The sequence below is a fragment of the Chanos chanos genome, chromosome 9 (genome assembly GCF_902362185.1).
Source record: "Chanos chanos chromosome 9, fChaCha1.1, whole genome shotgun sequence".
Lineage (NCBI taxonomy): Eukaryota > Metazoa > Chordata > Actinopteri > Gonorynchiformes > Chanidae > Chanos > Chanos chanos.
This window is the reverse complement of record NC_044503.1, coordinates 24,578,628-24,594,623: the sequence shown is the minus strand read 5'-3', so window position 1 is coordinate 24,594,623 and position 15,996 is coordinate 24,578,628. Positions and strand designations below refer to the sequence as shown.

Below are 15,996 nucleotides of genomic sequence, written 5' to 3'. Positions count from 1 at the left end.
AGAAGTGTTTGAACTGAAACAGCGATATGCCTGCTTATTACGGTGTTGTTAACCATCTATTACATAGTTATAAGCTCTTTATAAATTGCTACTCAGCTTTTCTTCTGATTAAAAACAAGTTTTACCTCGCTATCTCACTTGAAACCACATCTGCTTGTCTTTTTCAGACTGATTTTGAGAAGGATGTTGACATTGCCTGCCGATCAGGTGAGACCCCCCAAGGAAGAGTGACTTGTCTGGGTGTCTTTGTCTGCCTGCCTCAGTGTCTCCGCAGTCGCTTAAATGCCTTCACAATAGGAGAGCCATTGTGACAACCCTTTGTGAAGTGTGGCATGCTGTTTTGACAAGAGATACACCGCGTTACAGGACTCGTAATTCAATTTATTCGACAAGATTCAAAATAGTGGAGCTGTGCTATAATACGCAGATAAATAGACCTGTCTGGTCCCCGACTGAGGCTCAGATCTGCCGCCTGCTCCTAATTAAGTCCCTCCCGACGCCTCGCCATCAGATAGCGGTTCTCCTCTGATATCCATCAGTATTGGGAATCTGATTATCTCTCCAGACTGATATATCAGAGTAGCATCTGGTGGCAGAGCACAGACGGGAGATGGACGAGTCTGTCAGTCTGTTGAAAGAGCTGGAGAACATGAGATTTTTCCAAAACGATTTTTCTTGAGCTATGGAGTAAGACACACGTCGCACTTTAATCAGGACGTCCACTGATCTTCAAAAAAAAAAAAAAAATCTGTTTGTGTGTCATGTGATATCCTTGACTAACCCGTTAAATTGAATGCAACTGGGACAAAGACAAAGCATTTCTATTCATAGTTTTGATTTCAGCCTTCACAGAGCATAGTTAATCCAATGCAATAATGTATTAGTTTATAGTTTAAGTCATTTAAAACATTTGTACCAAAAATTCTGGCAACTTCAACCAACCATTTACCTAGAACTCGGCTTTGGTGTCCTGGTGTTTTGGGCCTCAGAGAGAATATTCTTTTTGCATTGTCAGTAGTGAGAAATGAGTAAGATCACACATCTGTCTGTCTCTCTCACACACTCTCTCTCTTTCTTTGTTTCTCTCAGCAGGCACCTTGAAGCGTTCCTCTTTGCAGGGTGAAGAGAAACTGGCCCCTCAACAGCTCACCCTGCAGAAGGGCTCCAACTTCAACACACTACCTGCCAGCATGGCCAAAGTCCACCTGCAGAATGTGGCCGACTACGCCAGTCACACACTCACCCTACGAAGAGACAAAGGGGGTGTTGCTGGGGTTAGCACCGAGCTGCCTGGGGCCAAGTCCATCTACATATGTGACGGAGAGCTCTTCAAGCAGCTGGACGGAACCCAGGGAGACAGCACTGGACCTGAAGGTGGAGGAACCGGTCAAGGCTACGTCATCCTCCCCAATAATAACAACACAGCCACCCTGAGGCCTGCCAAGGCAAACAAGGAAGAGCCCGCGACCAAGTATAACATCAGCATCGAACAGCTTCCCCAGACCCGTCTCATTCACCTGAGTAATCCGGCCGGAACCGAGCCCGTGCCCGGCTTCGGGCTGAAGAGCTTGCCGGCGGATCACGTAAGTGTCTCCTGCTCCGATCGGGATTCGCCCGTGCAGAACGTCCAGAACATCTCCGCCGAATCCCAAATGAACAACAACGTCTGCGAGCCCGGAGACTCTGGCAATTCTGGGATGATGTCGAAGAGCGAGACAGTTTCTACTCTGTCAATGAGCTCCCTAGAGGTAGGACCTCACCTGTGCATCTATAGAACAGACAGATCACTGGGTTAGAGCCCAGAGGGGAGGTTTAAAACTGAATACAGTCATGCCAAGACATAGTAGCAAAGTTTTAGGGCCAATAATGCAACAGCAGTGATTTTCCTTTTTTCAGTATTCTAAAAATAGCAGACGGATGATGTATTTTCTGTTGAGTGTTGACAAACTACACTCTTATTTCTAAAAGGGTTTCATGTTGTCTTTTGCCAAAGCGTTTAATCATTTAGTCTTTGAAGTGAATATTTTGTGTTACTCTCATAGGAATAGCTGAACTAAATTTGTGCCAAATGATAGTTAACAGTGTATGCCCTGGGAGGCAGAGCTGTGAAGTTTTTTTTGTCTGTTTGTTTTTTATTGGGTTTTTTTTTTTTTGCTCAGCCTTACCATGCAGAACCTTCTCTAAATGAGCTTTAATCACACTCTGCATATCAGTGCAAGTTCACCTCCAGGCTGTGTGGCAATAGAGCCAAGTCACTGCAACTCTGTTTGTGTGAGGCTTAATTAAGAGGATGTGTTGGTTGAATTATTCATCACCGTGGTGACAGCGCTATTGTCTAAATAGCCTAGCATTAACGTTTTATTCCAAAGGGCTCATTCCTCTAAGAGCTAGCAGCAGAGGTGGTTTAATGTGGTATGGGGCAAAAGAAGACAAAAAGAAGAAGAAGAAGAAAAAAAAAAAACAATTGATTTTTCTTTCTTGCATTCCTTTTGTCATACTCATCCTGCCACCAATATTTTTCATTTTTATTTTCACCACTCTCTTTTTCACGTCTCTTACTCAATACCTTCGTCACCACAATTACCGCCATTTGAACTAGTTATTCATGGAGGGATAGAGCACTCAGCAGCTGAGGACACACATTTACACCCATACCTGATGCATTCACCACCAAGGTATACACAGACTAATTCAAGGATGAAAATGTTGAAAAGGCAGATGGGAAAGGAGAGACTCAGCCATTGGAAGCATTTAACGTAGCAGGATTAGATTTTAGTGCTAAAAGGGTAGTGCATTTAGAGAAGAGGGAGGAAAAAAAGTTCCTGCAATTTTTCCTAGCATCATGTAAGACTGAGGGAAGCCACACACCACAGACCGCAGAAAGGAGAAATGACATGCACAGAAAGCCTGCTATGCGTTTAGTGCTTTTAAGGTGAGAGGGGGGGGGAGTCATTTGAAAAGGTCAGTTGTTATCCGGCTTCTGAACCTAAGTTAATGACCGATTGAGAAGTTAAGCTGAACAGAGAGCGTCCGCACCCATAGATCGGCTTTTTTTTTTTCCACCCCAGGGCAAGCACACTCCCAGAGTGCAATGCAGGGCCCGCAGCTGCCATGGTGACCGAGCAGATAGAAGGTCATTCTTTGGTCAGATGCTCTGTGACAGAAAAACTAAAGGCCATGCGGTCACAAGCTGTTTACTCCACAGCCATGCCAAGAACTCAGTGAAAATATTAAAATAATATTAAACAAAAAAACACTTTAGACTCTCTGTTCATTTCTTTACTTTATATAGATGCTGTGTTATCCTGGCTATAAAAGAGAAGTAAACTATACAAGGTTCACATCATTGGTTCCATTTCATCTTCACCAGTTTGGTTGCCTGCCCTTTCAATATATATTTTTGTTTTAGAACCAATGCCCATATCCAAAGTGTCTTTTCGCAATACGATGTTCTTGTCCATCATGGCTATTCATCAGACAAAATGCTCTTGGTATTCCGAGGTCTTGATTTTCAATCGTTTTTGAGAAATCCTTAAAACGTCAGGAAACATTTGACTTGAAATTCTCGAAATGTCAAAATGAAACTTGCCCCAAACATGAGCACAAAACCAAAAATGATTTTGTGAAAGGGTTACTGTTATGCTCAAACAAACACTGATGGATGACTGAATGACTCAGCTCAGATAACTTTCACCAGAGTTTGGCTGGCAGCCCTCCACTAAGAAAGCATTCAGTGAACCTCTTCTTAAGGTGTATATATATATATATATGTGTGTGTGTGTGTGTGTGTATTATTGACATTGATGCATTTTCAGGAAATATCAGTTGACTATATTTGGAAGTTTGATTTTTGGATGTTTATTAAGGACTTGGTTTTGAACAAAGCTTGCTTATTTTTTGACTCTGTTTTTTTTTTTTGCCTACTGAGGTCAGAAACCAGTTCAGAAAGGGGAAAACTAACCATATTATACTTTTTTTTGTATTGTTTATTTTCTCTGCAGAGGCGAAAATCCCGTTATGCTGAGCTGGACTTTGAGGTAACATCATTCACATTGATTTTACTGGTTGTGTTAGCCAATACCTGAGCTAAGTCATTGTATTTTTATGATGAGTAGGATAAGATTATATTCAAAGCTATATTTTTAAATTCTTTTTTGTTTGTTTCTTTTTGGCCAAAATGCTAAATATGCTAGTTGAAAACATTTGGTGTGGTACAACATATGGTATTTGTATTTTACTGGTGTATTTGCTCATGTGCCCATTAACAGAAGATCATGCACACGAGAAAACGTCATCAGGACATGTTCCAGGACCTGAACAGGAAACTGCAGCACGCAGAGAAGGACAGGGAGTCACCACCTGTGGACACAAAGGCTGGAAAGAGATGGAGTGTTTCCTCTGGAGGCAGTGACAAGACCAACCTGAGTGTAGGCATCTCAGTCTAATCTTCTACTACTCCTCCCTCTCTCCCCCCCTTCTCTCTCTCTCTCTCTCTCTCTTTGTTAATTCCTCCTTGTCTATGAAATTTAAGACTTCTTCCTTTCTTATAACAGGACAAACAGCAGACGCCCAGTAAGAGGGCCTGGGAAGGTATAAGGAAGACCCATTCCCCTCCTTCATGGGTGCGGAAGGATCTGGAACCTTTGCAGGCCTCTCCCCTGGAGTTGCAGGCAGTGGAGTGGGAGAAAGCTAGTGCTACCATCCCTCTGATGGGTCAAGAGGTCATGGATCTGCAGACAGAGGTCTGAGAGATGACCTCTCCCATGCCCAGAAACACATCTATTCCACTTTACACTTTGGGTCGGAACAAACTTGAACTGACAAAGGAAGAGAAAAACAGAGAGATTAAGAGTGACAGCGAAACATCAGTGTGTGTGTGTGTGTATGGGCAAGAAAGACGGACCAAGAGCGAAGGTGAAAGCAAGGGCGAGAGTAATTTGGAAGTTGATTTTTTTTTTCTCCTCATCGTTCTTTGATGCTGGAAAATGCCTTTTCCGTAATGTCAGAGACGGTGGATACATTTCTGAAAAAAAGACAATAAAAAGGTCCAGTTCTGTTGCTATGGAAATGGGCTGGCACTACCGAAATTGGCTGGTTTCCATGGATTCGGCAGGTTGAGTGGCAGCCCTCTTCATCATTCCAGAATGTTTCCATGGGAACATTAGAAAGCGGTCTGTTTGTTGAGGACAGACTGACTGATTAAAAGGGAGGACTAGCTTTACAAAAATGAACAAAATAAGTCATGGGTGGCCTTCAGTTCATAAAACCTCCCCAGTTTTGAGTGTGGATGTCCACAGCGTCCACCCACCACTCACACACACTCTCACACGTCTCAGTTTATGTGGTTTGCTCTTTTGGTTGCCTCAAATGAACACATTCAAAATTAAGGAACCAGACCCGAATCTACGAAGCCACACAAAGCCTTCAAACTCTCAGTCAGAGGCAAGAGGCCCATGGATATAAACTTGGGAAGAACGATTTTCTTCACAGGAACTGCTGAACAATCGTCTGTCATAAGCAATCATGCAAATTTCACTTTGGCTTTAACACGACGTTATTAGTACTATTATTGTCGTTTATTTTGTTATTACAGTTGGTTAATTCATTTTTTGATTCCAAAACGCAACCGTGCCGCTTCATGTCGACTTCATTTGACTAGCGTGTGGTTGGCTGAAAAGTGTGAGTTTGTGCTGTAAAAGTCGGCAGGGCACTAGGTAGCTAAAGTTTTCGACTGTACCTACGCTCTCCAACCACCTTGAGTACACAATGCACAGACACTTGCATATGACTGTTAAAACAGCACGCTGCTCCAGATGCCCCTGTGCAGTGGTGGCATTCTACAGGACTCTGACCACAAAAAGCCTGTTAACGTCGAGAGGCCTTGCTCCAGCGCCACTTACGTCCACACGCGGAACGAATGACGATGAGCCGAGAGAACAGGGACGTCTCCGTCCTTCTCTGGGGTGCGTCAGATAGGACGTGAATTTTCAGGTCAGCGTTTCAATGGGGTGAAATGCCTCTTTAATGTCAGCGAGAGAGACACTCTATCCCTTGTTCTTATTGGCGCGTTCGGCGAACGAAGATACTACATGCCCAGGACGTGCTAGCCTCTTTGTTTGTGCTTAACGGAAAGGTGTGAGTAAACCCCAGTGGTGGATCTGTCACGACTGTGATCTCGACACTCAACAGCAGTTTCGTTTTGCTGCGGCGTTTGAGACAGCTTGACACATCCATCAGAATCGTGGCAGGTTTTTGGGCAGCGCAAGGAGAGAAGAAAGGAAGATAGCATTCGCGTTTCCCAGAGTATGTGAGGAGTTATGTTTGAAAATGAAAAATGGAGATAAATCAATATATGACTATATCTTAAATATAAACATTTTAGTATACATAATATAAATACACACACTGATATATATATATATATATATATATATATATATATATATATATATATATATATATATATATATATATATGTATGTATATATATATATATAAAAGAATATGAAAACTACAGAGAGTGAGATTCTGTAGTCTGGTTGTGGCTGCACACTCTGAAAGCACAAGACAAAACTCCCTAGAGTCCTGTTGTACAGCGTTGTAATTATTTCAAAAAGAGTTCTACAAAAACGAATTTTAACCTATGAATATCTTTCTTACTGTCGTTTTGGGGCGGGGTAGGGGGGAGGTGGGTGTGGGGGGGTGGGGTGAAAATTGTTATCATTATTATAATTATCATTACGGTCACCAGATCCCTGATCTTGCCGAGTTACCGGACAACGAGTGTTCTGTAACTTTCATGTAAAAGTGTGTGTTTTATTTCACTGACTTTTCACTCCTGAAGATCTGTCACTTGTCTGAACTCCTCCCCCATTCCTCCCCTCTCCCTCCTATTTTTTTTTAATTCACTGGGGTCTTCTCTATGTTAATGTACAGTTTTCAGAGCACAAAATGAATGTGTAATATTTCTAATAAAAAAAAACTATATCTGTATAATAGTTTGTAATGCATCTCACAGTGGCATGGTATAGTTGATGTGTCTAAGTGCAAATTAACAACAGATGTTTAATTAGATTATAGACACAGAGAAATGAACACATTCAAATTCATGACCTTACACTCTTCAGTAGCATCAACATATTGTTCTCATCAAATCACATTACTAAAAACACTCTTGCAGTTTTGTGTAGGGGGGGGGGGGGGGGGGGGGTTACACCTACACATTTCGGATGCTGGAGAACAAATTGTGCTCAATGATGGTATTATTTTTTGCCCGTATGGATATTTACATGCATTTCCTCAGCAGATATACTTAGTAGACCTTGTAGAACTAAATGAGAATATTTGGGTCCAAAGTTGAATGCAGGTTTGATTAGAAGTGAGAAAGGGTATGCTTGGAATGACCTGCAGATTATTTACACTCCCTGAGCAGAAATCTAATCTGGAGAGCCAGGCGGCACACTAATTAAGATTTAGCCAATCATAAATAGCGAAGAAAATAAATGCCACATGCCACGTTATTAGATTTCAAGAATACACATCATGATGCGAGTTTCAGGGAGTTTAGCGCAGGTGGAAAAATAATATTCAGGCACCAATAGCGTCTATTATTTCCCCTTACTGTGATGCTTCATAGTGTCTTCAACCTAATTATTCTTGTATTATTTATTCTCCGTCTTCACAATAGATCAAATGAGGTGCCAGAGGAGAGGAATAATAGTGCATTAGTGAATGTGTATTAGTAAGATGGCTTTTAAAAGATTAATTTCAGCCTCTAGTAATTTCAACAGTGTACATCTAATTTATAGAGGGGTTGTTGTAATATAATTACTGAGAGTTATTCAAAACAATTTCATCAGCTGTACTGGTAGTCGGCGAAATCCGAATGCGAATGTCTTGTAGAAGTTTGAGAGGAATGTAGTGTAAGGTTGAATATTTTTGTAGCCACAATATGCTATTGGTCATTTATATATATCTATATATATATATATATATATATATATATATATATATATATACACATATATATATATATATATATATATACACATATATATATTAGAATTGATTTTATTAGAATTTACTGATGAAACTGAGAATTTTCACTTAGGAAATTAAGAGAGACTTGGTGTTGTGTATTAAGGGGACTTTGGATCAAAACAAAAAAATCTGTTGTCCCATCTCATATGAGATATTTTATACCCAGTTTGAATCAGTTTGTTTATATTTTAAAGTAAAAAAAGAAAAAAAAAAAAGACCCGACTGGCAAGCAAATATTTAAGAAATGCTCGATTTTTTTCCCACTGTTTTTCTTTGATAACAATATTTCAACAATATGACAACTTTTTCCATATCCCTAGAGATGAAAGGAAAAGATAAGGATGAATTCAGCCGTGCTGAATCACAACAGATAAGAGCTTCTCAAATGCATTGAGCCCACACACACACACACACATGCCACGCAGGAAAAAAAGATTTACCAGCGAGCGTTATGTTCGGCCCAAATTCCCGTGTACCGGGAGAATAAACCTCTAAAAGAGATAAAGCACCCATAAGTAGAGATTCTACAAGGAAAACATTCTGAGAACATTTTATACCAAACTCGTCTGAATTGAAAATGTTAAACGGAAAGAACGCTCCAGGAGGAAAGGTTGAATCTTTGTAAAGCTTTGGCACCAAGTCACAAAGAAAACCTGTGAACACTGAACTCTTAAAATAAATCATTTGCATATCTAAGCCAAACCATTTGGCGTAACAGAGCAGCTTCAGAGTAATATTCTGAAATGAATGTTCCAAACGCACTGAAAACCAGGGTTTACAACGAGAACGGGACAACGTCTCAGAACTTCGTAGCATACTATTATAGTCTCTTCTCCATCATCTCTCTTAACTTAACTGATGTATTTTGGTATTTGCCCTGAATGAGAACAGGTTCTGTGAACTGAAAATGACTATAAACACAGACAATAGTCTTTTCTGAATGTTTAAGGCCTGAGAGGTTCCTTCACTGAGGCACAAGAGAGCACAGAGAGGATAGAAGGAGGTTGTGGAATTTGACTCAGATTTTTTTTTTGCCTTCGTATATTCAGCTACATTTTTCAGATGGCATCCAAAAAAAGAAATAGTGTTTACTAGATCCTTCTCACACATTTATACAGACACACACACACACACACACACACACACAGATACACACAGCTGGGAGGGAAAAGGAGGGCCGCTCAAGATGATCACAGAAATAATTAAGTGAACATTACCCCGCTGGCTTTGGTCTCGTTGGTATAAGTTAAAATTTTATATTTGGTTCATTAATTTATGAAGACATCTGTATTCAAGAGTTTCCTCTTAACTGCACCAGGCTTCATAATTACAATGTGACAAGATGAAGATGTGCAGTGTCTGGTTGGATGATTCCCATAGTAATTCAACACTGTTATTCTCAGTACATCTCTCCTTCACACACCTCAGGCATTCAGAATACTGATGATGTCACGGCTCAAAACAATTACAATTTCACACTCTCAATAAGAATTAGAAGCTTGAGATCATTTCAAAAATGTAATGAAGTGTTAAATCCATGGTCCATGGTTTGCAGGAGACATGACATAACATGATATTTCTCAGAAATCTCCTACCGAACACAGCATTAATAGCCCTCCACCCACCCCGCCCTAGAGTAGGACATTTGTCCTAAACCTCCGAGAGCGACAAAATGCGCTCCCTCCCTTTTTACACTTTTCATTATATTCCTGTAGCTCGAAAGTGCTTTGGATTCGGCTGAAAAGTTAGGAATATGCATAGCAGCGGTGAGGAGGCGTTGTTAGCAAGCTATTTGTGAAAAGGAGCGATGCCCCTCGGTTACGCAACAACGCAGGGTTATTGTGAAGGTATATCTTTGACAGAAAAGGCATATGCTTTGTGACAGACTTAACTAGACAGAACATTACCACAGACAACATCCAGAAATGCACCATTCTCTGTCAAGCTGACAGTCACTATCCGGTTGCTATTCATTGCAATGGAACAAACAAACAAACAAACAAAAACCTAAAAAAGAATCATTCTGAATCTTTCTCAGTTTTTTTAGAGACTGATGTTGTGGTATTTGGATGAAAAAAAATGAGGCAAAATATATCAACATCGATATATTTACAACTTCAAAAGTTGTAAACTACACTGAAGGACGATGCAAGGAAACTACAGGGACTCCTATTCTGAGGAAACTACAGGGACTTCTACTCTGAGGAAACTACAGGGACTCCTACTCTGAGGAAACTACAGGGACTTCTACTCTGAGGAAACTACAGGGACTCCTACTCTGAGGAAACTACAGGGACTCCTACTCTGAGGAAACTACAGGGACTCCTACTCTGAGGTGGGAATGGCGGCACTGAAACTCACTTTTAACATGAAGAACGTAGGAGATGCTTTACGAAGTTTGCGATACTTTACGAATACAAGCACAGACTAAAAGCCAGGCCCAAGGAAAACACTACATACAAACAGGTTTACTGACAGACCATACCAGTGAGCATTCTGCACTCTCTTAAAACCTACAAAACATGATTTTCCAGGAGTGATAATGACATGAGTCCAGATACCTATTAAGCAAAGGGAGATAAGATTAGCTGCAGCTAGTGCTGTCCCTTAGTGTCCAACGGCTTATAAAGCAGTTTTCTGCAGATAAAGACTCCAGTGAAGAACACTCTACCTACGGTAAGCTACAAGCACTCCTTATTCCTTCCTCATTTTCTTTGTTCGTTTTGTGAAAATTTGTATTTTTCCCCCTCTTTATAAAACAATGAGCAAATCAAGTAATTTCATATTCTCAGAGCCATAGAAAGGGTAAGAGGTTCACCATAATTTCATCTTCCACAGAAGTCAAGAATGGTAGAATCTTTTTGTTGTTGTTGTTTTTCATGGAATCATTTGGTTGCCGGTGGTGTTTATAAAGACATATTTGTTTAGGTACAGTAAAAAAAGAAAAAAGAGGGTGAAAAGAGAGTAATTTATAAACCATTGCTTGTTTTTCAAGGTTTCTGAGAGACCCAGACTGGGTTTGTGCTCAATGCTCAGATGAGGGGCCTAATTAAATGTAATCTGGATTCAATTATATGGAAATCACCCTTCTCAGTGCCTGTGCCATGCAATTATGCCCTGCATGTGTTTCTTCATCAGGTAAAAATCAACAAGATTACTTTGAAAGTACTCACCTCTGTTTGCCTGATTAGGTTCTATCTACCCCTGTCTGTCAGCAAAGTGAACAAAAACAAATTACCAGTCAGTCCTCTGCCCCCCTCCCCCCCCCTTTCAAAGCATAGGCTTTGCTTTTAAAATACTGAGGCAATTTAAGCTGCAGGTCAAGAGCACCTTTTCTGTATTATACAATTATATAAGGATCCCTGATGTGTGTCCAGCACGATCAACATAAGAGAATGCGCCATATGGAAAATAATGGATGTTTGAAAAGATAGTTGAAAAACTAGATTACGGCTTGGCGTGATAACTGTACCTCCTGTTACAATGAAATTCAAATGCAATACTTGAATAGTGTTCATACATTCTTATGGATTTTATATTTACAAATAATTTTGAATGAAATGAAAAAAAAGGAGGGTGGCACGGTGGCGCAGTGGGTAGCGCTGTCGCCTCACAGCAAGAAGGTCTTGGGCTCGATTCACAGCTGGGCAGCCAGGGTCCTTTCTGTGTGGAGTTTGCATGTTCTCCCCGTGTCTGCGTGGGTTTCCTCCCACAGTCCAAAGACATGCAGGTTAGGTGAATTGGAGACACTAAATTGCGTCTAGGTATGAATGTGTGTGTGAGTGTGTTTGTCTGTGTGTCTGCCCTGCGATGGACTGGTGACCTGTCCAGGGTGTTTCCCCACCTTTCGCCCTATGAGCACTGGGATAGGCTCCAGCACCCCCGCGACCCTTATCAGGATAAGCGGCTTAGATAATGAGTGAGATGAGTGAAAAATATGCTCCGTGTGTTGCACTGAATGTACTTAAATTGTGTTTTAATTACTTACATTTAATCTTTAATACAACAAAGACTTCAATTATCTGAGACTGCTATGACCATAAGAATGCACGTAATGAAATAATAATAAAAAAATAATAAAAAACTTCTTATTACTTTTGCGTGCTCAAAACAGAACTGTACCAAGCAAATTCAAGATTGAAAGACAAGTGTTTCGCCAACCATTGATAGAATTTCCACTCGCATTCACGCACACACACACACACGCACTTCACTTCACCATGAAAAAGTAGCACCACCAATATAATGGTCTGCAAACACAGGCCTAATATGGAATTATTCATAGAGAGGGCTTGAAAAGAGAATTTTCAAACTTCCTTGAAAACATCCCAACAATCGGAATCCTCCACAGCATTAAGATGTCAGCTACCTCGCTCTCCACGTTTGTCTTCTCTGGGTGAAGACAAACTGCTTTTGGCAAACAAACGAACTCAGTCTTTGCTCTGGCCCAGTCATCCACCTTTTGCTGTGCTCCTAGTTGGCAACTGCCACTGCTAAGAATGTTGTTCCTTCAACCCCATGGACTGTCATAAGGTTACAGCAGGCTCTGGCCAGAAGAACAATTTCTTTTCACCGTCAAATTAGGAAGGCAGTTCTACGCTGAGTCTTTACCTGCCACTTCCGGCCAGACACCCTTTCTCAACCCCCTTGCTTATGTCCCTGGGACGTCCAGCCAATGGCTCTCTCCCTGTCCTCTCTGTTCTGTTCTCTTTGTACCCCTCCCCTCCATCCTGTTTGGACAGCGCCTGCATCACTGCATGAAATCTGCCTGTTGCCATACCTTTACACTCTACTGCCACAACCTACCACACCCTGCTGCTGCCAATAATGCCGCCTTGCCAAGAGCTACTCCTACTGCTGCCTCTCTCGTCTGTCTGCTCCCTGGCACTTGCTACTCCACTGCCCCCACATGTTGTTTGATTAGAAACTCACAGACATCTCTAGTTGAGCTCTTTCATTCTGTCTATATTCTCATGTTTGCATTAATGGTTGTGGAACCTACAGCTGCATGCAGTGGGTGCTGTTAGAATCTACTACTATGAATGTCTCCCACCTGACTCGTGAACTGGCCGACAAACTCAGTGTCCACCTAACCTGTTATTTGCTCAGCGAGCAGCGGGAAGCTTTAAATCCTGGTATACATAACCCTGATCATCCAGCCGATCAGTAGCCAAAATCTCTGATCAGCCCTCTCAAGGATGAGGGGTTAAAAAAAAAAATCAGTCAGAATTGATTTCAGAATCAATAAATGGTACTTTCTCATCTTTTACTTACTTGTTCACTTACAAGAATCAGTCTACTGGTTACTGCAGTGGTCAAAACCATTGCACTGATCAAACACGTTGGCCTTGGCTCCTGGCAAGCAACAGCTGCAATCTCCTAACCCTTTACAGTAAATACTATTAACCTAGATTTGGTATTTCTTGGCTCAACAGTTTCTATTTTGCTGCGCTTCTGACACCTGATTGTGAGGCCAGCCCAAAAATTTCAAACACACTGCCTGAGACCCCCTGATGAATCCTACCGAATCACTATAAACTTCCATACCTCGTCTAAAATCAAGACTTCCTTTTTAACACACCAACCTCATCTCCTCCTGTGTCTGGATTCATATCTATGTCACAGGTAGTCACACACCTCAGGGTTCCAATTTCAGTTGAAAAAAACCTCTCCTTGCCTGTGGAGAAAAATGACAAAATCATCGTCCTGCTAACTGGTTTCCTGGCAACTCCCAAAGTCCCCAAAATGACCCATCCTCTCTCTGCTCAGTTACCTCAACTTAGTCATGTGACTCCATCCCTAAGGGCATCCTTTCATCTCCCAACTTGTCACACTTCTCCCATCCAGTCCATCCCTCAGACCAAATTGTAATGGATGAAGCTTCCTGCACTAAGTTGTACCTCTGGCTCCCTCCTCTTCCAGCACTGCAATGGCACCCCTTTCTTTTTCCCCCCTGGAGACCTACATCTTTTCACGAACTCAACACCCTCCACTGGATACAGCGGTAACTAACAAGTCTCCTGGTTCACTACTGCCTAGACTGTCAAACTGACCTTTGTCCCTCTCAAAAGCATTTCATCTGAGCTGTACCCTGCATAAACTGGTACCTTCTTTTGGGAGTTTCCTTTGAGTAGGCATCTAAGGTTGTCATAGTTCATTCAGATGATATTGTAAAAATACACTCAGTTAGTAGCTGGTGATCAAATTCACACACTGTCATGGTCCCTCTTAGATACCTTACTTCAATGTTCTGCACGTGAACAACCAAGACCTCAATATTATGTCGTATCCACGGTTGCAATAAACCTACGTGTCCATTGTCTGTCCCATTTTAACCTTTATAAATATAGGACTTTGGCTCCAGAAGAAGACCAAATACCGAGTCCAATGCCTCTATGCTCAGATCTCATCTATCTAACTTCTCAAACACTTCCAATTCCAGTCCATCAGCTTCATAATGCAAAGCACTGCCTCAAATACCTTACAGTCATACCGAAAGGGCACGGAAATCGTTTAAAGAAAAATTCCTCTTTCACTGCCTTAACCCCAATTCGACCTAACTGCTGCAATGTCATTCGTCAGCCACGCTGTGTTGTGCATCAGTGTTCTGGGGTCAAGGTTCACCTGAAAGGAAGTCATTTCTTTCACAACCTATTCGCTGATCAGACTGCCAAGATGAAATAATCCTCAAATTTCATTCCTGCTAAAAGAAATCCTAAAGTTACAGCTGACAAGACGAGACACTGCCCCTCAGTGCAAATCACCTGTCTGTTACAATAAAAATCACCTGTCTGTCATAATGGAGTAACTGATAAAGCACAGCTTAATGAGCAGCCAGTTATGAGTATGTAGACGAAACCCTGGGGGCTCTGTTCACACTGGCTTTCCAAGGATTCCTTGATTGTTCAGAGGTTGACCAAATACTCCAATACTATGCTATGATTCTAAATCCTGTACTGTTGTTATACCACATTCTACACGATCAAACACAGCAAAACCAACCAGCTCAAAAAAGAACAAACCGTTTTCATAATCAACTTCCCATTTAAAAACAAGCCCTTAATTCTAGCTAAATACATCTTAACCGTAGCACTGACTTTGCTACATCAGGGTTCAGTGTCCTATTCACCTGCAACAAAGATTTCCCATGATTACACACTGGCTCCAGAAACACCTAGAATTAACATTCATCAGAATAAGAATCCAGGGAGATTGCCTCGAGACCCACTCTTTCCACATCAAAAGTACGACTACCATTAAGACTGACTGGCTGGAAACAAAACGTCAGCTTCCTTGGAGGATGGTCATCAAACATACGTCTGTTCCAATTTACAAGAAATCGGACGAGCTGACAAGACAATTCTCGACAAAATCAATCAAAAGTTATGAACTTCACCTGTCAATACTGCCAACTACTGTTTTGCCAATTCAATACTCCATTCATACTTTTTTGCGTAATTGTGACTAAATACATTTTTCTTTTTTGGGGGGGGAGGGGGGTATTATGGTTATTCCCAGGTGATCTGGATGAGCACCTCCTTAATAATCAGACTCCAACAGAAATTGTTACCGAGCATTCCCCCCGTACACTGAAACTCTCCCCCAGTGAAAATCCAACCTACTCAAATGATACGATTTATAATGAGAGGAGAATTTTCAGACCCTCCCTTAAAGATCTCACCGGTCAGTCCTCAACAGCATATAGATGCCCCCCCCCCCCCCCCCCACACACACACACAACCACACTTATTTATGTCCATCTGCTTCTGTAAACCCAATTCCTCCCCATGCCATCTCCTCCCTTGTAAAGGTGCCACTTTACAAGATGCAACGGGTGGTGGAGTTTTATGTTGACATTCCCACAAACCCTAAACCAAGCCAAACACCATTATAAAGCATGCCCATACATTTACACTCACTGCCACTGAATACTAAAATGACTGAATAACGAAAAAA

At 41.4% G+C, this 15,996-nt stretch overlaps 1 protein-coding gene across 1 annotated transcript in view; it reads left to right on the top strand.

Moving 5' to 3' along the window:
- adgrb1a (adhesion G protein-coupled receptor B1a) overlaps nucleotides 1-4,748 on the top strand; it is a 43,576-nt gene extending 38,828 nt beyond the window's left edge. The window contains exons 26-30 of the mRNA XM_030785321.1: nucleotides 168-207; nucleotides 1,093-1,748; nucleotides 4,002-4,037; nucleotides 4,269-4,427; nucleotides 4,554-4,748. Coding sequence (XP_030641181.1) covers nucleotides 168-207; nucleotides 1,093-1,748; nucleotides 4,002-4,037; nucleotides 4,269-4,427; nucleotides 4,554-4,748 — 1,086 coding nt within the window. The remainder of the gene's footprint in view (nucleotides 1-167; nucleotides 208-1,092; nucleotides 1,749-4,001; nucleotides 4,038-4,268; nucleotides 4,428-4,553) is intronic.
- Nucleotides 4,749-15,996: the final 11,248 nt, after the last annotated feature.